Source organism: Mus musculus, chromosome 2 (genome assembly GCF_000001635.26).
Source record: "Mus musculus strain C57BL/6J chromosome 2, GRCm38.p6 C57BL/6J".
Taxonomy (NCBI): domain Eukaryota; kingdom Metazoa; phylum Chordata; class Mammalia; order Rodentia; family Muridae; genus Mus; species Mus musculus.
In genome coordinates, this window is record NC_000068.7 from 71,089,371 (window position 1) to 71,114,797 (window position 25,427).

The 25,427-nt window shown below is 43.1% G+C and overlaps 1 protein-coding gene across 7 annotated transcripts in view; it reads left to right on the forward strand.

Annotated features, from left to right (window-relative positions):
• Positions 1-25,427, forward strand: part of Dcaf17 (DDB1 and CUL4 associated factor 17) — a 60,671-nt gene that overhangs the window by 33,629 nt on the left and 1,615 nt on the right. For 3 of the 7 annotated variants that reach the window (XR_374535.2, XM_030252168.1, XM_006500340.2), the window contains one exon: positions 419-6,489. Coding sequence is in view for 5 of the 7 variants with exons in the window: in XM_030252168.1 (XP_030108028.1) it covers positions 419-559 (141 nt within the window). In the remaining 2 variants the exon portion in view is untranslated. Of the gene's footprint in view, positions 1-418; positions 6,490-9,644; positions 9,773-16,812; positions 18,068-24,959; positions 25,244-25,427 lie in introns of those variants that run through there. The other 4 variants (XR_001783197.2, XM_006500339.4, NM_001165981.1 and 1 more) reach the window with 4 other exon arrangements.

The following is a 25,427-nucleotide window of genomic DNA, read 5'->3' on the forward strand; positions in this document are numbered from 1 at the left end:
CCTGTCTACAACACACATGCACACACAGGTATCCACACACATGTGAGCATACTCACGTTCCACAGCACACACACAAAAGTAAAACAGAGAGCAGCATACTTGTGCCTAGGTCTTTTCCTCTCAGTAAGAACTTGAGAGGTAGGAACACTTGTACGTGCTCCTGCGTCAGACAGAAGTGCTGTTCTGACACTGAACTGCATAGCTAAGCCCCTAAGCCCAGAGCTCTTTCTATTCTCTACATTTTCTGTATTTTTCTGTTTTCTGTCTACATGCACATAAATAATGAAAAATCCATTTCTGACAAGTCTTCTGCATCGGTGTGCATATGTAGGGGCATAGGGTAGGTGCTATGGGATTTTGGTGACACTGTGAATATAATTGTGTGAAAAGCAGATCCCGTGTGACTGTTTTGTTACAGACATATAGCCATGAAGTCTACTTTGACAGAGATTTGGTGCTGCACATCGAACAGAAGCCCAACAGGGTCTTCAGCTGCTATGTTTACCAGATGGTCTGTGACCCTGGAGAAGAGGAGGAAGCTGTCAACAGAAGTGGTTAAGACAGTGAGTCATTGTAACTTGAGACTTGGTTAAAAAAACGAGCCTCAGTCAGCTGTAACTAGTCCTCATTATCTGCATGGAACATTCTGCAGCATTTTCCAGAACAAGTCTTGTGCTAGCTCCAAAGGACTAGGTTGAACTCTTACCACATATGGTAGAAAGGACTCCATCTTATGTAAAAGCTCCCTAGGATGCTGTCCCAAGAGACCAAGCATTTTGAAACATTTCCATTAGGTGCTAACGTGAATATAAAATGCTAGGGAACCGAGGACAGTTATCTAGGAGTCAAAGAGACATCATTGATGCAGGGATAACTAATTCTTAAAGACTACTATAAAGTTTTAATTAGTAAGGCTGGGAGAGAAAAACAAAAATAAAAATACTAAATATAGGAGCCAGGTATGGTGGAACACACTTGTAATATCAGTGCATGGCGGGTAGAGCAGAAAGATCAGGAGTTCCAAGCCAGTGCTATAGCCAGTTAGCAAATTCAAGGCCAGCTTGGTCTCCATGAGACCTGATCTAAAGACGTCAACAAAACATAAAGATATACTATATACTCTATACCAAACTTTACTTAAGGATTAGAAGTAGGATTTGTAATGTAAAATCATACTTTTGAGCCAAAAATTACCACAGCTTCTTTGTAAACAAAACAAACCAAAAGAAAAAAAAAAAAAAACATATCAATTCTAGTTTTTCAATTCATCAGTTCTTATGCGGTCTTATTGACTGTAGTCCGTTTGTGTGTGTATAAATACCAGTGCACTTGACTTTGTTTCTGAGGACATATTTGCATGTTTATGTGTATGTGGGTGTGCACATATTTGCAGATGTGCCTGCATGTGTGTGCATGTGCGTTTGGAGGCCAGATGTCAGCCAATGGTGTTCTCAAGAGCCACCTACCGTGTGTTTTCAGATAGGGTTTCACTAGGGCCTGCAGCTTACTGATACTGCTAGCCTGGTTGGCTGGTCAGGGATGCTGCTGTCTCTTTCCCAGCACTGGGACTAAAGGCATACTTACCATCATGCCCAGATACATACATGGGTGGGCATCAGACTCAGACTTTCATGCTTCTGTAGCAAGCATTTTACTGATAGAGCCATCTCCCTAGCATATGTGTTATAAAAGATTCCAGGCAAGTTTCAAATGAAAGCTTTTCTTCATTTGTACCCTGTTTAGCTTTTAATACAGCTAAAGATGTCTGTCTTATTTTCTATCTATTTGCTGAGTGGCTATGTTTATTTAGTGCTGTTTTCATATGTAAGCAAGAACATAAAGGGGCCTCTGGTAGGCCCCTTCTGTGCATTGCTGGCCCCTGGTGGCCTCTTCCTTGTAGCACAATTGAAACCAAGAGGAGTTCTTTCCTGCCTGGGAGTAACCTCATTAGCCAGAGGAAGATTTTGATTGTTCATGGAAGGAATGTTTTTCTTCTGTGTTAGAACAGATTTAAACATAACACTTGAATTCCAGTAATCACTTTCAGAATGTTAGTTAAAAGCAACCTGCGTGTAGGGAGAAACTGTTTCTTACAGTCCCTTTCTGAGAAACCCAGCTGCTCAGAATCTCCCCGGTCATCTCATTCTTCCAAGTCGTCCTCCAAAGAGAAATATAAAACAAGAAAAGAGCAGTCAGAGCAGGTAGTTCACACCTGTAATCCAGCACTCGGGGAGCTGCAGCAGGAGGATTGCTGCAAACTTAAGGCCAACTTGTACTATGTAGCAAAGCCTTGCTTTAAAGAAAACAAAACCCTTGATCTCAAAGGCAGAGGCAGGACAATGAAGAATTCCGTGTCAGCTTGGCATGTAATGAGTTCAGAGCCAGCCTGGACTGCATTGAGACTCTGCTTAATAAAGCATAGGAGAAGAGCAACAGGCCATACTTGATTCAAGTTTAAGGTTAAAATATGGAATTTTAACTTGGAAGATTTGTATAAAAATCTCTCCATTTTGTCCTGACCCCATGTTAAGAATGGTGTGAATTCCAGGCCAGTAAGTGGTGGCACACAACTTTAGTCCCAGCATTTAGTAGACAAAGACAGGTGGATCTCTGACTTCAAGGCCAGCCTGGTCTTCAGTGTGAGTTTCAGGACAACCAGGGCTACACAGAGAAACTTTGTCTGGGGTAATGGTAGAGAATGCCATGAATTCTCCAGTCAGACTTGAAAACCTGCAAAGATGTTTCTAGCTGATTATGATCAGCAGGACTAAGGAGAGAGGTGTTGGCTGTTTAAAAATCAAAGAACTAGTAACTAGTGTGTCTATTCAGTCAAGAAATAAAAGAAACCTAAAATCATCTTTTTATGCAAAGAAAAAAATTACAGGTTGACTATTCCTTATCTAAGATGCTTAGCACGAAAGTGTTTTGTAAGTGAAGTTTTCCTTGATTTTAGGATATTTGTGGGTACATTATAAAATCCTGAGAATGGGTCCAAGGTCTAAGCATGAAGTTCGTTTAATGTTTAATTTGTGTCTTGTATACATAACCTGAAGGTGCTTTTATGCAGTATCTTAACTGTACCTGTCCATGTTTTAACTGTGTCCCAGCACATTAGATCAGGTGTTGAATTTTGTAGTCATTACATCATGTTAGCACTAGTTTCAGTTTTTAGAGCATTTTTTATTTCTGGATTATGGATATTAATATGCATTGATGTTTTAGAACAAAGCAGAATGTATGTGAGCTAAAAAGAAATCCTTCCAAAGCTGGTCCTGTTCAGAATTGTCATCTGGAACACAGACGTAATTACCTCGTGAACAAGATAGTAACGTGTTAAAGTCTAATACTCACGTCTAGAGACTGAAGAACTCAGGCTTGGTTTATGATACTTAACATCTCTATTTAGTGTCTCTGAAGCTCGGAGAGCATTTTAGAGACAGCATCGTAATTACAGAGCAGTTAATAGTTACAGCGCCCAGCCCTATCTGACATTTACACCTTAGTGTTTGTTTTTGCTTTGTTGTTTGAGTGGTTTTTGTTTGGATAGTTTGTTTTCTGGGGTGTGTGTGTGTGTGTGTGTGTGTGTGTGTGTGTGTGTATTTAGATAAGGTCTTACTCTGCAGCTCTGACTGCCTTGCTACACTATGTAGATCAGGCTAGCCTCAAACTCACAGAACTCTGCCTGCTTCTACCTTTCATTGCTGGGATGTCTACCATACCTGACCCATTGACCAACAGGCTTGCACAACATGAGTGAGAAACAAATCCAAGAGCAGCAGCAGAGAGAAGAAGGGTGATGCTGTTTAGCTTGGAAGTTCATTTGCTCTGTACTTTGAGAGCATTTGGAACAGTGTGTCTTTAGACTTCAGTCTTAGCAAAGAGTCTTTCTAAGGTAGGAATTGAATTTCTTCTCCTTTGTCATTGCTATGTATGTATATACATGTGTGATAACAGAAACTCATATTCAGAAAGGCTGTTGAGACATTTCTTAGATACGTGGTAAGAAAAAGGAATGGGCTACTTCTAGTCTAACTATAATGTGACCACTAAGAAATTCCTAGTGTGAGCTGAGCCTAATGGCTCACATCTAAAATCCTAGCAACTGGGAGGCTGAAGCAGGAGGGTTGCCACAAGTTGGAGGCTAGCCTGGGTTGCATGCCTATAAGCCATACTGGGCTACACAGCCACTTTTAAACCCAGCTCCATCCAAGAGCTCTGACACCCACTTATGACCTCCACAAACACCCATACATACCTGTGTTCACACATTCACACACATACATACAAATATACACAACACACACACAGAGCAAAAGAGAGAGCCAGCTGTGCCCAGCTAACAGGATGAGATACAGCTGTTTAGTTTTGGCCAGTTGTGGCAGTTTATGGGAATGTGAACCACATGGTTGATACAAAAGATGCTGAAAGATGTTGAAGATAAGAAAAAAATGAAGAAAATTTAGATTCTGCTCATACCAAGAAGATGAGCTGGGAATGTAGCTTAGTGGTAGAGCACTTGGCTGTTGTGCATGAGGCCCTAGGTTCTGTTCCCAGTGCTGGAATAATAGCAGTAGCAACAACAAAGCCAACGTGTGCTTCCCAAAGGTCCGGCTGTCTCCTGTCTGCAGCTGCTCACTCCGGAGAGTTGCTTCTCAGCAAGGACAGACACTAAACTGAATGGAGTTGCTTCTGTATTCTCAGAGTGACACAGCAGGCTTATTGTTCTGCGGTATTTGTCACAACTCTGGGAGAAACAGAAAGCAAATCCTGTCACTGCTGCTATTGAACCAACAAGTGAGGAGATGGTTTTATTTTGTTTAAATAAAGATATTCCGGGCTGGTGAGATGGCTCAGCAGTTAAGAGCACCCGACTGCTCTTCCGAAGGTCCGGAGTTCAAATCCCAGCAACCACATGGTGGCTCACAACCATCCGTAACAAGATCTGACTACCTCTTCTGGAGTGTCTGAAGACAGCTACAGTGTACTTACATATAATAAATAATAAATAAATCTTTAAAAAAAAAGATATTCCATGGTTGTCCACCATTTGAGCAGCTTAGTAACCCTTCCTTATGTGTACTTACAAAAGGGGGGTGTTGTGTTTTTTCCCTTCCTCTCTCTGCACCCCTCTCCCTCTCCTCTTCCTCTTCCCTCTCTCTGGTCTTCCCCCCCTCTACCCCCCCCTGAAATCTTCTGTGCCGTCCAGGCTATGATGAGCCTCCATGCCCAGCTGTGAGTCTGAATGGCTTGTGTCTGCTGCTGACCTTGATACATGTAAAGTACTCCTGTTGAAAATAACCACTTGAGGTATAAATTGCCATTGTCTTTCCCCTTGTACACCCGGGGACGTGAGGCTTCTGCACACTGCCATAGCAGAACAGTGAGGACCTGGGAGCTGTTATTGAGTGTGAGGTGGTCTTTGTTTGTTTTGCATGGTCTGTATTCCGCCTAGTGCTGAGTAGTGAACATGGGCCTCTGTGCACACTAAGCAGTGCTTTTTACTACATCCCAGCACCTAGAAAGTTATGTGTGTGATAATTGAATTTCCATTTTTTTTGGACTAAACTTGCATAAGGCAAAGTTTATACATGAATTGACAGAAAGATGGTTCTTCATTTAATAATTGAATATAGTTCAAAAATGATAAGTTTGTAATGAAGTAAGCATTATTATCTACTCTTACTACAATTTAGCTTCTATTAAATAATTTTTGAGTGTTGGCAGATTATTGCCACAAGTAAAGGCCAGCCTGGGCAGCTTAGTATCACCCAGACCAGTAAGGACTATAAAGCAAGAGTCTATCAACAAAAGATAACAATGATGATAGTGAAGATTTTTGCAGTTTCTTTTCTTCCTTACCATGTTTGTTAACATTAAACATTTTAGAACCTAAAGAAAACCCAGGAGCTAGTTTCTGCTCCCTGTGGTTCTGTGGGTGTGATCTCTGTCTCACATGGAAAATAAATTGTATTTCAAGCAAAAGCTATAGTGGGACAGAACTTTCCTCATTGTGTTGAGAAGATTTTTAACATAGAGTAAACTTTATAAAATTAGGTTGTGTGTAACCAAATGCCACATAGGTTTCATTCTTTTATTACCAATTTTCAGTGCATTTCAAATAAGTCACCCAATACCTTACTTAAATTCTAAAAATGTATTTAATATTTACATGTAATGAAATACACATACATTGTATAATTTTGCTGAGTTTTTAATGATTGTGTAATCCAAATCCTTCTCAAAATTGAAAGCATTGGGTCATGCATTACCAGCGTATGCAGGCATCTCCTGTCACTCCATCACATTCCAGACCAAACTGCTTAGCACAGGACTGTGAAAGTCACCCATGCTGGAACATCACTCGTTCATTACGTTTTATTCCTGAATCTTTTATATGAATACACCAGTTTGTTTTCTGTCTCCCTATCGATGGGTTGTTTCTGCTATTTTTTTTCTTACTGTTATGAATAAAGCTGCTATGTTCACTTAGGTGTGTGTATACATATGTATATAGGTAATATGTATATATATTTGTCTTTATCTTGGATAGTTTCTAGGAATAAGCTAGAGTTTTGCTGTCTACAAGTAGGTGCATGTTTGACACACCAGACGTTCCCAGAGTTTTGCTCCACTTCCCAGGCCTGTCATGCCATATGAGATTTGCAGTTGTTCTTTATTTTTTTAACGTTTGCTCAGTAGTCTTTCTTCTTTTATCACTGATGGTGACTATGTAACCACTTCTGGTTGATACCCAGATGTTTCTCCATGTGTCCATCAGCCCTCTTGGCAAGCTGGTCTCTCTTGAGCCTTTTTCACATCTCACCCCCGTCCAGGAACTCTGAAGCATTATTTGTGATAACAGTTACGACAGCCCGAAACTCAGACTGAATTGTTCCTTATCAGACACAGAACACTTTGGGCACTCTGACTCATTAGGAGAGAACCGCATTAGGTACTAATCAGGGACCAAGGTCACATGTCTCATTACTCACATGACCACCGGAGCCTGACCAAGTGGCACTAGATAAGATACATGAATCTCCAAGTAGAGCTGAGGGTTCTACATCTTCATCTGAAGGCAAACGAGGCAGCTCCCAGGCAGCTAGGAGGAGGTCTCAAAGCCGACTCCCACAGTGACACACCTCCTGCAACAAGGCCACACCTCCTAATAGTGCCACTCCCTGGGCCAAGTATACTCAAACCACCACAAAAGCCCTTAAGATATGTGGGTAGTTTTCCTTTAATTTCTGTCTTCTTGACTAATAATGTTTTTATTAAAGGCAACACTGAATTTGATTTATTTTTATAGAATTGTGGATAAGTAGTAATTCATTTTTCTCAAAATTGTAGCAATTGATTTTGCACAATAAAAATATAACAGCAAGTCAGACAGTTATTCAGAACTCTGAGAGGTAATTATCTATTTGGGGTAGAATTGACATATGGTAAACTGGGCATATGTAAAATGTATAATGTGGATACATTTTGCCTATGCACACCCATGAAACTGTCACCACAATCAAGATAATAGATGCATTCATTACCTTCAAGTTCTTTCTAATCTCTCAAGCTTTCTCTCCCTTCCTGTGGCAACTAACTTCAGTCAGCTAACTGTTTCTCAGTGTCTGGGTTACCTTACTCAAAGTGGCCTTTTCTAGGTCCATCCATTTACCTGAAATTTTCATGATGTCACCTTGTTCTTTACAGCCACCTAGTATTCCATTGTGTGTCTGCACCACATTTTCATTATCGTCATCTGTTGAAGGACATTGAGGTTCTTTATATTCCCAGGATGTCTTGAATAGAGCAGCAGTATGGCTGAATGCTTATGTAGTAGTTTATTCAGTTAACTTGTTGATCTTTGCCATTAGTACTGAGACTTCGGGTAAAATGAAATCTCAGAGTTGTTTAGATTTGTGTTTCCCTAGGTAATAGGGATGATGGACATTTTTTGAGACATTATCCATTATTTGTTTGTTTTTTGTTTATGAAGACAGCTATATAACTCTGGCTGTCCTGGAACACACCATGTAGACCAAGTTGGCCTCAGTCCCACAGAGCTCCACCTGCCTCTACCTCCCCAATGCTGGGATTATGCTATGCTTCACTTCTTAGCCATTTCTGCTTATTCTTTTGAGAAGTCTGTTCAGCTCCCAGGCCCATATTTTGAATGAGTCATTTGTGGGGTTTGTTGTTTTATTTTACTGTTTATACTTGGTACTTTATACATTCTGGATATTAAACGTCTGCCAGGTGTACGGTTGGCAGAGATTGTCTCCTGTTCTATGGTCTTCCCCTTTCCTCCACGGATTATCTCTTTGCTGTGTTTGACTTTTAGGTATTAAGAAGTCTTGTCAGTTGTTGGCCTTATTCTTGGGCAAATGGAGTCTTATTCAGAAAGTCCTTTTCCACACCTCCACACCCATGTCATGTTGGGTACTGCCTGTGTTTCTTCCAGCAGCTTTGGTGTTTCAGGTTTAGGTCTTTGGTCCATGTGGAGTTAGTTTTTGTGCAAGGTGATGGATGGGGATATAATTCCATTCCTCTGCACGTGGACATCCCGTTTTCCAATTTGTTAAAGATGCTTGCTTCTCTACAGTGCAGGGTTTTGGCATCTTTGTCAAATATTAAGTGGCTGAAGTTCTGAGTAGTCATGTTTGGGTCTTTGATTTTGTTCCACTCATCTACGTTTCTGGTTTTGTACCAGTACCATATTGTTTTTATTACTATGGTTCTAGTATAACTTGACAGCTGAGATGGTAATTCCTCAAGCATTGTTCATTTTTCTTAGGATTATTTTTTACTATCCATGTTATTTTGTGGCTCCATCTTAATGGTGGAAGTCACAACAAAAGCCAAATTCAGTCACCTGGGGGATTCTAAGTGCTCCACAATAGCAATATTCGCAGCTTCTATACCTACCACTGACTAATTATGTATTTACTGTAATTATAAAATTTACTTATCACATTAAAAGTCCAATGTTAAAAATGAAAGTTTCCAGCCAGTAAGTTAACCTATCATTAGATTGTAACATACAAAGCTACATTTGAATAAATAAAATTAGGTCAAATATAAAAAGTGGAAAAAAGTTTACAAAAGCTCACATTGTTCTCAAGAGTAGGTGTCTGTATGATGAACTGTGCCCTAGATGGGTCTAGGAACGGGTCTAGGATATGCTATCATGAGATTATTTGTTATCATGAGAGTAACTGTTATAGAAACATTTCCTCCTAAGTTAGATTTTTCCATGTTAAATACAAAGTATCAGTTAGTCCTTGGAGATAGCCTGTCTTTGCCATGTATCCGGGTTCCTCTGTTGGATGAGAGAGGCGACATCCCATGAGTGGTTAGAAGGAAGAAGATGAGTTTGTAACAGCTTCTGTGGACTCATGGCAGGGAGAATCCATGTCTCTTGTCCCTTCCAGTGTACCTATTACTGTCTCAGTATGATGTATTGCTTTTGGGTTTAGTACAAGTATCTAGGCAGCAATTCATCAGTTGAATGCATTGAAAGATAAATCAGTGGGTCCAGCTGTGACTTATTTAATAAATGTTTCCTTTTAGTTTGTTTGTTAGTTTGGGGGTTGGGTTTTTTTTTTTTTTAATTTTTGTTAATTTTTGTTTTTGTTTTTTGGACACAGGATCGCACTCTATAGCCCAGGCTGGCCTCCAACTCAGGGTGGGCCTGCCTCAGCGTCTCAAGTACTGAGTTTCAGGCACACACCACCATACCATGCTTACTTAATAAACGTTTGTTTAGCTTCAGAGCAAGTGGCTTTATGACTATCCTCTGTGCTGACTTGTCTTATGTCAACTTGACACCAGCTAGAGTGAGTAATCTGGGAAAAAGGACCTCAGTTGAGAAAATGTCCCCACCAGATTGATCTGTGAGCAAGCCTGTGGTACATTCTCCTGATTGATGATTGATTTGTGAGCAAGCCTGTGGTACATTCTCCTGACTGATGATTGATGTGGGAGGAAGCAGCCCTTGTGGCTGGTACCAGCCCTAGACAGGTGGTCCTGAAGAGTGTACAAAAGCAGCTGAGCAAGCCATAAGCAGCATCCGGTAAGCATCACTCCTCCATGGACGCCGCATCAGTTCCTGCCTCCAGGTTCCTGCGCTGACTTACAAGCCATAAAGCAACTTTGTCAGTTGCCATTATTGCAGGGATAGGAACCTGAACTAAGATTGTGCAAAAGAGATAGGAATACCACTCAAGCCAGTTCAAGTAATGAGCAAATTGACTGACTCTCCTTACTGAAAAGACCTCAAATGCTGCTTCAGATACCACTGAATCCAGGCCTCAGGATTATCTCTTCTCTCTTTGCCCAGCCTCTGCCTTCCTCTGCAGGGATCAGGTGACCTAGCCAGGATATCCACAGTCCATAAGTTAGTGACTCTTAGGCTACACTTACAATCATAAATAAGAAAATTTCTTTAGACTCGTTAGCTCTTAGTTCTAATTGGATCTATAACTTCCAAGGTTTTTTACACCTTTGATATTTAGATTTAGCAAATAAAAATCTAGGTACCTTGAGATAGTGAGGCATGTTGCAATCCTAACACTGAGTCATGAGTTCTAAACTAGCCTGAGCTACATGGCGACACCTCATCTAGAAAAATTTATTTTAAAGTCTCCTCTAAACAAACAAAACAGAAAAGTAGCCACAGAAAAGAACAAACAAAAATAAACAGAACACACAATTGAATTTTAACTTTAGGCAAACAATGAGCTGCATGTACAAAACGTGTGAGACATATGCTAAAAATATTTCTCTGAAGTTCAGTTAACTTGGGCAAATCTCCATTTTTACATGGCTACTCTAACTTTTAGAAAAATTAAATTGGTAGTGCTGAAAATAGGAACTTCAAACCATCTACATACTAAGCCAAAAAAAAAGTGTTCAGTCCCACATATCCATTCATTATGTATCTACCCAACTGCAATTATTGAATGGTTGCCACTCTGTGGCAGGATTCTCTGCCAGATGCTAGGAATACAGTGCTAAGCAGAAACAGACAAAATGTCTGCTCTTTTGGAACCTTCAATTTCTCTGGCTGAGACTGACAATGGTCATATAATCACCAAGGTTGTCCCTACTCTCTGTGCTCAGCCAAAGCCCTGCACACGAGAGAGAACTTAAGGAAGAGAAGCAGAAACAAGGGATGAAGGCTGAGCCAACTCGCTGACTGGAAGAAGAGCATCCAGGATGGAGACATGGCTGATACTGCCTGCTGAATGAGGAAGCTCAAAACCAATTAAGACTGGTGGTTGGAACCTTCTCATCTGCAGTCACTGTGGCACCATGGACACGCACCATGGGACCCTACATGAGCAGCCTCACAGACAGGTGTGAATGCTCCTGCAGTAGTATAGGCACCCATGGATAAAGGATGTATGATGTAAGTCCTGGATGCGTAGTCCTGGTCCTACCCTGCTTCAGTTACCATGGACACTATGTAGCTGGGAGAAAGCTTAGTGTTTTCATCACACATAGCTTGGTTGAAGGCTGAGGCCTAAACCAAAAGACAGATGAACAAGAGAAAGCCTATGAATGCATTCCATAGCACTTTTACACAATGGTGAAGTTTTCATGCAAGAATAAAGACTTAAACAATAGGGACACACTTAACCTAACTTAAGTTAGGCTTAAGTTTAGACTGACTTGTCCATGGGGAACTTTGATCGCTAGAAGGCATAAGGTAGGTAAATTAGAAGAACTTTGCAAAGCTCGTTGGAAATTTTCCCCCCCATTTCTTTGTGTCTTCAAAAATCAGGATGTGGACCCATGGATGAGACTCTGTTAGAAAGATGCATACTGTGCGCAAGACCTGAGCTTCATCCCAGTAGTGAGAAAAAGAGAAACCAAGATGCTCCTCCTCATCACATAGGGAGGGACCTCTTGGATGAGGCCTAAGAAAATCTGTTTGGGGAAAGTCAGGAAATCCTTCCTGGGATGTATGGCCTGTTTCAGAGGAGAGAACCTGAGGGAAAAGGAGAGATGGTTCTGCTGTATCAGTGATGTCCCAAACCCATCACATGGAAATCAGCTTCAAGGCAGAAGACCAAGGTACCAGTGTCCAAGCTGCTCTATAGAACTAGGGTAGTGTAGCCATATCATGTGCCTCCCTGTGCCTCAGTTTCCCCTCTTATCGTTCAGCCCAACTCACTGGATTGTTGTGAAGATAAAAATCACAGGAAGCCTTGACTATAAAGATTTGGTTTACTATTCCTAAATTAGCATCTGTAAAGAAAGAAACGGGCAGAGTGGTGTTAGTCCAGGACCCAGAAGTTTGTGAGGTATCCACGAGAGATCATTCAGACATGAGTTCAAGCTAACAGAAAGTCTTCATTACCTGGCCAGGCTTTTTGGGACCTATGTGCAATTCCATCAGGGTGAGCTTTTAATCACAAAATCCACATCGTAGATTGACAGGATAGCAAGAACACTCAAGCCAGAGCAAAACTAGAGCAGCCAATAGGCAAGGTTAGCACATTTAGGGACTTTCCCAGAACTATATCGTTGATGGAGAAGATCTCTGATCTTGTTGTGGCAGGTGGGGCTGTCTACATGCTGGGTTCCAAGGTCTAAATGGAACTTCCATCATGGTGTCAGTGGTGCTAAGGTCTGGGGGCTACTATAGAAGGTGGAGGTAAGATTGTAAGTTCAAGGTAATAAGGGACTACATACAGGGACTGTGTTCCAAACAAAACAAAACAGCTAAGTGTGGCGACACACATTTTTAATCCCAGAGCCCAGGAAGCAGAGACAGGAAAATTACCATGATTTTGAGACCACCCTGATTGAAATACTGAGTTCCAGGCCAACCAGGGCCATATAGCAAGACACTCTCTCAAAAGGAAAGAATTACTACAACTAGGTATGGTGGCTTATAACTGTATAACATGCTTATAACTCTAGCACTCAGAGGTTGGGGCAGGAAGATTGGTGTAAGTTCAAGGCCAGCCTGAGAGGAAGGAAGGAATGAAGGAGTTGGTTCTACTGGTTCCAGTGTGGCATAAGTTCTATACTGACTTTAGTTCAATATAAAAATATTGACCCATGGGCTGGAGAGATGGCTCAGCGGTTAAGAGCACTGACTGTTCTTCCAGAGATCCTGAGTTCAATTCCCAGAAACCACATGGTGGCTCACAACCATCTGTAATGGAGTCCAGTGCCCTCTTCTGGTGTGTCTGAAGACAGCTACAGTGTACTCATATAAATAAAAATAAATCTTTTTTAAAAAATTGACCCTTGAATTTACATTGGTCAGAGCTGGGGCAGTCACAATGTAGCACTAATAAAGGCTTCTGCTTAAGACAAATGATAGTATTTGCTGGCAACCCGGCTGCCTGTGGTTGAGAGGATCCCTGTGCTGAAGGCTCGGGGGAAGCAGCTTGCTCCCGAAACACAAGGACAGACCCAGCTTTTTTCCTCACTGTGGTAGCTGATGGCTCTCTTAACACATTCACCTCCCTCCTCTGAGGGAGCTGCTCCATTGGTGAAGGCGGCTTCCTCACTCTCTGTCTTTTCAGTGTCTCGCTGCTGTTGAGGTCTACAATCCCTTAGCTCCCACGATGCTTACTTAGTAAACCATGCTGTGGGCATTCCTACAGAAACAGTCTCCATCTTCCTCCCAGGTGGTGCCTCTGATCAGGCTCCAGCAGCCTGCGGCCTGTGAGAATCCGCTCCTTTCATAGCTTCCTGTCTCATGGGCCCTGATCCAGAAACCACAGGCAAACCCGATACTCTTCTCTACCCTTGATAATTGTCCTCTTTACTCTTCCCCGTCCTTGGGGCAGGGGTGGCAATTGTTAAATATCTTACAGCCTGTCTTATTTAATGCTTCTGAGATGCTCTGAAGTGAGAAGGTTTGCAGTGTTTCAGAAATCATAAACACACAACATACACATTAAATCTATTCTGCCTAGAAGAGTGGAGATAGTAACCAATGGGATGAAATTGTAGAACCATGGAGTTGTTAAAGAATTGAAACCCAGTTTAAGTCTCTTTGAAAATGAAGGCTCTGAGGTATAGGCTCATACAGGGAGGCCAAGATCTTACAGCGAAGGCTGTGTTGATTCTTGGACCCACTAAGTCCCTCACTGCCTGTTTGAGGAAGTGAAATTTGTACCTCTGATTGTGCTGTCGACAGCTGCATTTGCGCCACACTGAGAGCTGTGTCGTTGCTGTGGCATGTAGTAGAATCTATATGCCATAAAGGCTAAAACAATTACTCTCTTGTCTTTTACATTAAAGTACTTGCCACTCCAATCTAGGGTTTTTGAGTCCTCTGTCTTCATCTTAGCATAGCAGTCTTCAACCTGTGGGTCAAGACCCTTCAGGGGTCACATATCAGACATCCTGAATATCAGATATTGATATTACAACTCATAACAGTAGACACAGTTATACAGTAGCAAGTAATTTTATGGTTAGGAGTCACCACAACATGGGGAACTGTATTAAAGGGTCGTAGCATTAGGAAGGTTGAGAGTCAGCATTCCAGCAGAAGGGAGAAGTCATGTGGAAGTGTGTTTGAATTGGCACTAAATGAAGAGAAGCCAGCCAGGGTGGTGCAGTTCATTTATGTCCACATTCCAATAGGGGTTGCCAGTTACAAGACCACCCAATTCAGGGAGAGATGGGATATGTAGTCCTTAGAACTTTAAACCCATACAGCTGAGTCCCAGAACCATTCCACCCAATAGAGGACCAGGATGTTGCATGAGTGGCCTGTCTCTACCCAAGGTGGTCAGTTCCCTGTTGGGGTCCTATAGTACAGTAGATGCCTTACAGGGATCTCTTCAACATTTGGCCCCCATCCCTGAGACTGTGATGTCTTTATTGACTGACTCCTATCCTTTACATATATCATAACTGACTTGAAGTCTGGCACCTAGCCCAACATCCTTTGGAGATTTGAGTCAGATACTGAGAGATGCCCCTCAGCCTTTTTTTTTTTAATGCTCTTTATTTGAATTTAAAATGACACCTGAATCAGAAACAATGTTTCATTTTATTTTTTTTAAAGATTTATTTATTCATTATATGTAAGTACACTGTAGCTGTCTTCAGACACTCCAGAAGAGGGCGTCAGATCTCGTTACGGATGGTTGTGAGCCACCATGTGGTTGCTGGGACTTGAACTCCGGACCTTCGGAAGAGCAGTCAGGTGCTCTTACCCACTGAGCCATCTCACCAGCCCCAATGTTTCATTTTAGGTTACTCTAATTTTACATATAGCTGGCCCTTTTAAAATAGTCAACTATGAGTAGGCTTCAAGTGGGGAGAGGAGGAAAAGGAGAAATACCATAATTATATTAAGTATCAAAAATAAAATAAAAAATATTTTAAAAGATTGTTAGCTTAGAACATCATGTAGTTAAAGATTCCTTATGACTATTAATACAAAATCCCCCCCAAGCAGAAGGTTAAAAGTTACCATTGTTTCACTTCCTTCTGAACCCTGCAAAATCTGAGCACAACACGGTTGTGTTTGAATGGGAAACAGAAGCACAGAGAAGCTCATCACTGCCCCATGAGGCCCACAGCAAATCGGAGAAACCCATGCTCAGAATGAGTGGAGCCTGAGACAAGAGAAGCCTGGGAGAGAAGAGTCCAAGGCTGTGATCTGGGAGGGCCCCTCTCCCCTACCACGCCCCCCTTCCCCCTCCCTTAGCTTCCATGAGCCTCCACATCACTGATTCTTGTTTGAAGGAGGCCTCTGTGCCTTTGAGATTTAAGATACCCATCGCTGTGCACAAGTGTTTGTTTCTTTCCCCTGCCCCACATCCCTTCCTTTATTTGGGACACCAACTCCTCTGCTCTGAGTTCCAGAGGGTGAAGTGATAACCTTGCCTTTTACCTACAGTACTAGGTACAGGGGGAGCCCCTCCCCCAAGTCAGAGCTGGTAACATTTGATGGGATGCCTGGGATGCCTCAGAAGTGGGAATGCCAACAAGGAAGAGCCCTTTCATCAAAGTGTCAGTCAGCCAACCATGACCTGTCCCAATGTAGCCCACTGCCCCTCCCCCCTCCATCCCTCCCTCCTTATCTCCCCCGACTCACCCACCCCTCTGTATGTGTGTGTAGGCACAGTGTCTTTTGACATAATTGTACACTCACAGAATTGCCAATGTCGGGAAGGCAAATCCCCGTCACACAGCTTCGGCCATATCTACTAGGAACATCCTGGAAAGACACACAATACAGCTGACGAGACCATGGACCTTACTCAGGTCTCACCAGCTGTTCAGTCTTTCCTGTTTGTGTATAATCTACCATGTTTCAGCATGTGTACAGAACAGAACAACCCAATCAGTCACGACGGGGAAGTGTTCATCACAACAGAGCTGCCTGCTCTTCCGTTAGCGTCCTAGCAGTGTCTTCCTCCAGATGCTGCTCGGCCCTGACTGCTGTTGATCATTGAGTAACAGTTACATAAATCAGATCATAGAGCCCTTAACCCTTTCAGTTGGCTTTCCTACACATCCTTAGGTCCTCCTGAACCTTTTAAGTCGCTGCATTTGGCAACAATGTGTTCCTTTGTCTTGCTGGGCAGTATTCTTTCCTATGAATGTACCACAGTTTTCAGCCACTCCCCAACGCGTTAAAGCAAATGTGGTCCCTGTCCACACTTTGCCATGTGATCTCTCCCTCTGGCTCATGGGCTTGGCTGCCATGATGCAACGTAGCCAGATGTCCCTGACGAGAGTCAGCATCAGCACCATGTTGTTTGCATGAACAGCATCCAAGCCTGAGATGTAGGGACTTTTTCTTGACCTTTTTTTTTTTTTTTTCAGTTGGAGTACTGGGATCCAACCCAGGACATGCCAAGCGAGCCCAGTGCTACTGCATTCTCTTAGACCAAGCTCATCTTTATAAGTCACATTGGATGAACAGGCTGCTGTAGGTTTAAATTTTTCTCCACCCCACCTTTTATAATGGTTCTTAAATGCTTTAGCCTCCCTTCTAGCGCAGCACCCAACAGAGGTAGTGGAAAAGAAAGGTTACTAGGATACAGGAGAAAGTGGACCTGTTTAGAAATTGATCTTTGGAGCAAATCCCATCTGCATTGTCAGAAGATCAGCAGTTCAGTTTACAGGAGCGAGCAGCAGCGGCTTGATCCACTTGCAAATACTTCACGGATATGCCAGCAGTCCAATGCAGTAGTGTTGGGATAGCACAACCTAGCAGGAATAGTCAGGCCTCAGCCGAATCGGCTCAGGGATGCCAGGAGAAGTTCTTTGCCATGGCTCTCAATGAAGCAAGATCAAGAACCATTGCAGAGCTAGCTATGCCAGCCAGCCAAGCTCCTGTCGCTGTCTGTTGAGTCCTAGTTATACTCCCTCCAAACATCACGTGTCCCCCATGGATCTTGCCTCAGCACGGCAAGTCTGTCTGTCTCCCCTGACATTGCCCTGCCAATCACCCAAGTCTGAGGGAGCAAGAAGCTGCCAGCACACCACCAGAACTTTCCTGGTGTGTTTCTCTCCATGGCGTCACGACAAATGGAGCTCAACGACACATGTAAGATGAACTAATACGTGCATGTTGTTAGCAAAGAACCCTTCATCACTCGTCCTTTCACGTGTCTGCTTTAACAAACATCTTTTCATTCGTGTCTGCTTCAGGAAACCACTCCTGCATGTGTTTGCCCCAGCAAACACCACCCAACACAACTGACTTCCCAAAGAACCCTTAAGTTTCCACTTCAGGCTGTTATCTCTACAATTAAAGGAACCCTGACTAGGACAGAGTAGTGAGAGGCAGAGGGGGCCCAGATGGGGTAAAGAAAAATCAGGAGAAAGCTGCTGACCAGCCTCCAGCAGTCATCCGGGAATTTTAAAAAGCCCCCTAGCTGGGCATACATCCCTGGAACCCAGCACTTGGAAAGTGAAGGCAGGAGGATCAGGACTTCAAGGGCAGCCTTGGCTATAGGAAACCAAGTCTGCTTCAACCACACATAACACAACAACAACAACAAAAATCTCCCTCTTAAGGCTCATCAGAGAAGGTGGTAGTTTCTGCTTCTAGTACCTTCTAACCAATAACAGCTCCTCTTCCTCATTTGCTTTTTTTTTTTTTTTTTTTTTTTTTTTTAGCATGAGTTATTTTGTTAAATGGATGTTAGCTTTGTTCCTTCTGTGTCGTTCAGGCCTGGTAGTAAATGAATCAATTAAAGACACAGAACCCAGTCGAGTCACCCATTGCTGACATCATGAGCAGGCTCCACTCTGGGTAGCTCACCCACCCTCTGGAACTCACAAGATGGCCACTGAGGAGCAGCTTCAGCTTGGCCCCTCCAGGCGCTGACCTCGAAAACAATGACTGGTGGCCGGCAAGGTACAGAGCAACTCTCATCTTCCTTCCCTGATGTGGGGATTGGAGAGTGTGGGGATGTATGTGGGCATGCGAGGCAGGCAAAGATATTCCTTGTTTATTCCTTTCAATCTACTGCAATGTTATCAGTTGCCCTGGTAATGGGCTTGTCATTGTTGTTTGTGGTTTGTTTGTTGGGTGGTTTTATTTTGTTTTGTTTTGGAGATGTGGTGTCATGGAGCCCAGACTGACTTCAAACTCAGTAACTCACAATGTAACCCAGATGACCTTCAATTTCTGCCTCTACCTCCTAAGTGCTAGGACTATAGGTGTGTCACTCAGGTTTCACAAAGTGCTGGGAATCAAACCCAGGGCCTCACTCATGCTAGCCAAGCACTCAACAAACTAAGGTACATCTCTAGCTCCTAGCATCTTCCTTCCTTCCTTCCTTCCTTCCTTCCTTCCTTCCTTCCTTCCTTCCTTCCTTCCTTCCTTCCCTCCCTCCCTCCCTCCCTCCCTCCTTCCTTTCCTGCTTTCCTTTTTTTCTTTTTCCCATTTTTTAATCTCTTCCTACTTTCCCACTTCTCTCTCTCTCTCTCTCTCTCTCTCTCTCTCTCTCTCTCTCTCTCTTTGTCTTTTTTATTTTTATTTTTCCCACCCCCCCCCTTTTTTTTTAAACACTAGCCTGGAATTCTGTGTAGCCCAGGCTAGCCTTGAGCTCATGTCAATCTTCCTGCTTCACCCTCACAAAAACAGAGATTGCAGGTATAAGCTATTATGCCAAAAATCTCATTTCTTTTTAAAAATATTATTTTCATTGTATATGCATGGATGTTGTGTCTGCATGTACTTCTGTGGACTGTGTGTATGCCTGGTTCCTAAGAAGGCCAGAAGAGGAGGTTGGATCCCCTGGAACTGAAATTAACAGATGGTGGTGAGCCACCCACCGTGTGTGCTGGGAATCAAATCTGGATCCTCTGGAAGAGCCAGCACTCTGTACTGCTGAGTCAGTTCATCTCCCCAGGCCTGATCTCGTTCCTTTCATGACCTGAGACAGATGCTAGGGAAAAGCCTTGACAGAGTCAAGCATCTGGTTTTAATACTAACTTTGCTGCTGCTTATAAACATTTGTTGAATAAGTAAACAGATTGTTTCAGTAACATTCTGGGTAGGAGGGGATGCTGAGACCAACCTAGGATCTCCACCACTCAGCACCGGGCTTTTATTTTGCTCAGACATCCTTCCGCTGCCTTTTCTTTTTGGTTTGGTTTTGTTTTTTGAGACTGAGTTTCATGCATTCCACATTGACCTCAAACTCACTAAATTGCTAAAGGTGACCTTGAACTCCTGATCTTCCTCCCTTCCTCTCTTAAGTGCTGAGATTACAGCATGTACCACCACAGCGGATCCATACCAATGTCTTTGATGACTTAAGTATCCTGAGGAGATCTCTTTATCTCACTATAGAAAAATCGTTGTGGAAGCTGTCTCCTTATGATCAGTGAAGAACTAAGTTTTTCCCTATTAAATCTCTTCAAAACATCATACTAATAATGGAATACTGTGATGCTAATGGTAATTGGGAAAAGAATAGTGGAGCCAGTCTGAGATGGAGAGGAGTCTCACAAACCTTTGAACACGCCCTCAAGGATCTAGGACATCTCACTAGTCCCTACCTTGTTAAGACTCATGATACCTCCTCAAAACACTGTCCTGGGGGGCAAGCCTTTTGTTGGGGGCACTCTTTCCATGCTTAAATCATTGTAACTAAGATTAGCAATCCCAGAAGAATAAACACAAATACATTTCATATACGTGACAAATGTCTGTTCACCAAGAAACACAAAGTACAATGTTATACTTTGAATATGCTCGTGTTGAAGGTCTGGTGCCTTGTTGGTTGATCCAGTCATTGAGAGGTGATTAGCTCATACAGATTCTGACTCAATGGTTTAATCTCTTAATGGGTTTATAATATGATGGCATACTGGGAAGTGGTGGAAAGAAGTAGGCAGGACTAAGTTGAAGGAAGTCAGTCTCTTGTGGACATGCCCTGGAAAGATATCCTCACGCCTCTCCCTTCCCCTCCCCCTCCCCCTCCCCCTCCCCCTCCCTCTCCATCTCCATCTCCGGCTACCCACCCTCCCAGATGAGCAGCTTTGAGCAGCTTTGCCCTACCCTCCTCTCCACCATAATGTTCTGCCTCACCATAGCGCCCCCTACCCCCAGTGGAGTCAGCCAATCGTGGAGAGACTCTGACATGAGTCTATGTAAATGCTGCTTTCTCCTTTTAAACTGGTCCTCCTCTCCTACACACACACACACACACACACACACACACACACACACACGTATTTGTCTCAGTGTCAAAAAGCTTGTTGATACATGAAATGAGATGTCACGTTATGTCCTACAGGGAAGCATGGAGGTAGCCTTGACCCAGCTGCCTTGAGAGGCATGCATCATAGGTTTTCCAGGTTGGAATCTGTGGCTCCTGGGGCCACTGTGTTCCCTCAGGCAGTAAGGGCTGCTCTGTATCTCTCCATAGGTCCTCTTGGAAGTCCAGGAAGCATGGAAGCTCACAGGACCGTGGGCCTTAGACATTAATCTTGCAAACCCTGTAGCTTTCAAACATCATTTTATCCTGGCAGTTGCCACTATATTCTGTTTCTGATAAGGATATAACAAGGCCGATTGCTCTCAATAAACTTGCCTCTGTCTTGGTGCAGCCCCCTCCAGCCCTACCCTGGTTTAATTTCTCCCTGGCCATCACAGGTAACCTTGGCCTAGTAAGCAGCTTAGCAGCTCACAATGTCCATCAACTTATTTAAAAAACACCTTTAAAATAGAGAACAGTAACACACTGCACTGAGCATAGTGGGAAGGACCACCATGGTTTAGTTATAGTAAAAGTGCGACAATCTTTTGTGAGACAGCTTATCTATTTGATTTTAATCTAGCAATTTCAATTTAGAAATTTGCCTCGAAAAGTACCCGGAAATATATAAAGATAATTATGAAGGCAATTTTAGAATAGTAAAAATCTACAAGTACTAATGTTGATGTCAACAATAAGCAATGCACTAACTAAACCATCAGGATAGCGGCATCTGTAAGCGAGGCCGTGACCTAAGCTGCTTGAGTTTGAATCATGGTCATTTCCTTGCTGTAAGCACTCTCTTCCTTATGGTCTGGTTTTCTCACCTATAAAATGGGAAGGCTATAAGCATTAAACCGACGCAAACATGCATCTGATATGTACTAAGGGGTGCATACCCAGTCACAATTTTCATAGTGAACACAGATCGCCCAGTGGTCTGCATGAGAGCCATGCGTCGTGCTGTATTAGTACAGGGAAAGAGAGGGCTGATTCCTCCCTCATCTGGGGCTTTGGCAAGGAGGTATTAAAAAGGGGGGGGGGTCAAAAGAAGGAAAGCTGTAGCAGCCAACAGCCCGGCTGAGGCTCTGGCCAGGCCCTGAGTGCCGACTGCATGCCAATCACCATCCATAAACAAAAACCAATCAATGGAGAAGTAGATTTTTTTTCTTCCATTGGGAGTGTGCGTCAGGGCAGCTCAGATTCCACAGCCTGGATTAGGAAGGGTGAGGAAGATACAACACTTTCCTAGGCTGGTTTTCTAAGATCATTCACACGTTTGTCTGTCTGTTTATATACTCCTGTCACATCAGAATGGTAACCGGACTTTGTAAGACAGGGATCTGATTTACTTGATTGCCTTCCAATGGCTGACAGGCAGGTCCACTATATAGATTTTGTTTTGTTTTGTTTTTTTGTTTTTTTGTTTTTCGAGACAGGGTTTCTCTCTATAGCCCTGGCTGTCCTGGAACTCACTTTGTAGACCAGGCTGGCCTCGAACTCAGAAGCCGCCTGCCTCTGCCTCCCAAGTGCTGGGATTAAAGGTGTGTGCCACCACGCCCGGCCACTATATAGATTTAATAGCAGAAATGAACCTTAGAACTTGTGTGTGCCCAGGGGCTCTCAACCATCTGTGTAACAGGGACTCCTTCACAAGTTAATAAGGCCTTGCCCTCAGAATATCATTTTAAAGTGCATTCAAGGACCCAAATTCAAAGCTATCGGAAACCAGTCACATTGAAGTTACTAACATATTAAAGAGAAAAATAAATTTGTGATGTAATAAAGTATCTGTTGGCATTGTTTCAGTAGTAAGATCTAATTATAATTCTCAGCAGTAATTAATGTTGATTTGAAAAAAGGACTGAATACAGATGTCATCTGTGAAAATCCTATGACATAAAAGTATCAGTTGTAACTTAGAGTTATCTATTGCAAATACAAGTGTTTCCAACCCTCGGTATTAAAGACCTTGCTCAAATTCATTTAGAAGTTAATACAAACAAAAATGCTTTCCCTGTCTCTGTTTTGTTCACATTTACCAGGTTAAGACTCTAAATAATACTAAACTTCTCCTGCTCCTGGTTAACAAATTACAGCCCAGTTTTTGGTCCCTGTGCATGTCAAGCTCAAGTGGCTCGTCCCAAACTTCTTCCTGTTGTCTACCTGGAACCTCAAGGACTGAGGCTTGTATATAAAGAACATTTAAGTGATGGGCGCCTGCCCCTTGCCTGGGCAAAGTGGGAGAGCTAGCCTGGGGGTGCGGGAGAGCCAGTGGGCTAACCAACTGATCTACCACCCAGGCCCAGATCCAGGGCTTTGAGTTGTCCCACCCTAACATCCATCCCATCTATGAACTGTTGGAGTGCGTGAAGGGGCCAGTCCTGCAGATCCAAAGCTGCATGACCTCCAAGACACTGGACAACAAGAGGGTATCCGAGAGGAGTCCTGGTGAGCATTCTGTATTGATAGTGTAGCGGACTCACTGCAATGAACATTTGCAAGTAGTGTAGACTGAGAGGTATAGCGTGTGACACACCACAACACACTATAGCTTCCACTGTGAGTTTTTTTTTTAATTTTTACTTTTAATCTCTCTTTTTCTTTTGCGGGGGGGGGGTTGCAAGGGTGAAGGACAGATACAGAGGCATGATCGGGTTTGGGGTGCATGATGTGAAAGTCACAAAGAATCAATAGAAAGTTTTTAAAAACATGATGCGAGCCACGTTATTTCGGAACAAAAGTAAAGTTTGGAGGAACGGGGAGATGGCATTGTCAGCAAAACATGGAGACCTGAGTTCAGTAACTAGCGCCCATAGGAAAAAAAAGGCCAAAAGCAAACGTGCTCTTGGGTAGCACACACAGTTAATGCACCTGGGAGACAGATTCAGGCAGATCTCTGTGAGTTCAAAGCCAGCCTGATCTACATATCAAGTTCCAGAACAGCCAGAGCTACACAGTAAGACCCTGTCTCAAAAAATAAAGGTCAAACATGCTGGCACATGTTTGCAATTCCAGCACTGGGGAGGTAGAAACAAGCAGAACCCTGAGTCTCACAGGGCAGCCTAATCGGTGAATCCTGGTTCCAGTGAGAGATCGTCTCGATAAAACAACAGGGACTGTCCCGAGGGACAATTGAAAGTTGAATTTAGACCACTTGATTTTTTTTCTTTTAAAAAAAGAGGTTCACCTATTAGCAGAGATATGGTTTAGCCTTCCCATGATCCAGTAAGATATGTTAAAACTGTTTGATGTAAATTTTATTTAGTAAAATGTCTAACATCTCTCTGGAGCCAGCAAGATGGCTCAGTAGGTAAAGGAGCCAAGATTGATGGCCTGAGTTCAATTCCTAAGACCTACATGGTTGAAGAGGAGAAGAGTCAGCTCTGATATTTCTGTCCCCATCTCCCTCCCTCTCTCCCTCCCTCTCTCCCTCCCTCCCTCCCTCCCTCCCGGACTCTTACACACACACACACACACACACTACATTTTTGAAGGGGAGAGGGAGAGAGAGAGAGAGAGAGAGAGAGAGAGAGAGAGAGAGAGACTGACTGACTGACTCTGAGACTCTCTGGTCTATAGCCAGAGTTCTTTTTCATGCTTACACAATCTTTTCACACTTCAATAAGGCCCTGAGGTCTGTGAGGCCAAATTCTGGAAAACGATTTCTGAGGACTTGTTGCCTATGAAAGTCTTTTTAAAAATGCACGAGCAATGGGAGGATTACCATTAAAATACCTTTTTCTGTTATTATAAAGCCCAAAGGAAAAGCCCCAATAAAAAAACTCCAAAGGTAGAACTATGGTTTGGAATCCTCATTAACGACATAGCCCGGTTCCTTGCACTGTTTAATGTCCCATCCCCACAGCCCAATGTACTTATAAAACTTGGCTTGTGTGTGGGAGCTTGGTTATAAGAAACATGTTCCAGGGCATTCCATCCCTTGGTGACTCCTGGCTCTCTCTTAGACTCTAACCTGCTCCATCTGTCAGCATGAATGTGTTTTTAAATACTCTCTGTCAACAACTGTTGCAAGCTGTGTTAGCTGTATGTTCTTGTTTTCGGTATTATTCATCTCTGGTATTTGGTGTGCCTCGTGGACCCAGAGAGCCACCCCTCCCAGTGCAAACTCATTCCTGGAGATAACCTGCCCTCCTGTCTTTGATATGCCTCCGTGATGAAAGTGTAGTCTACCCATTAGCAGGGTTCTGACTTCATGCTTTTTAAACACTAATCCTTTTGTTTCATTAGGAGCCTTTGACCACTTCTTGGGCTTGGCTGGCATCTCGGATCACAGTCTCAGCTGTGAGTCACTTGACCCTGGGCATCTGGGATGTCATTTCTTTTCTCGGTACTGGAGATGAGACCCTCCTGGACCTCACGCATTCTAGGCAGGTCCTCTACTTAGGAGCCACACCTGAGACAACCTTCTGATCCTCAAATTCTTGTCTAGGAAAAAGGAGGGAAGACCCTGTGGTTTCTTCTTTGATTTTTGTGCAGATGAACGTATCCCTCCATTCACAATAAGGCAAAAGGTGAGCCATCCATTACTTAGGTCAAACACTAAGTAAACCAATGTGAAGGAGGGAAGATTGATTTGTGGCTCTCGTTTATTGATCTTCTCATATAGTTTTACATTTTTATTTACTTATTTTTGTGTGCATGGGGACCCGGGATGCTCACGTGTCACTTACACACCTGCAGGTCAGAGAACAACTG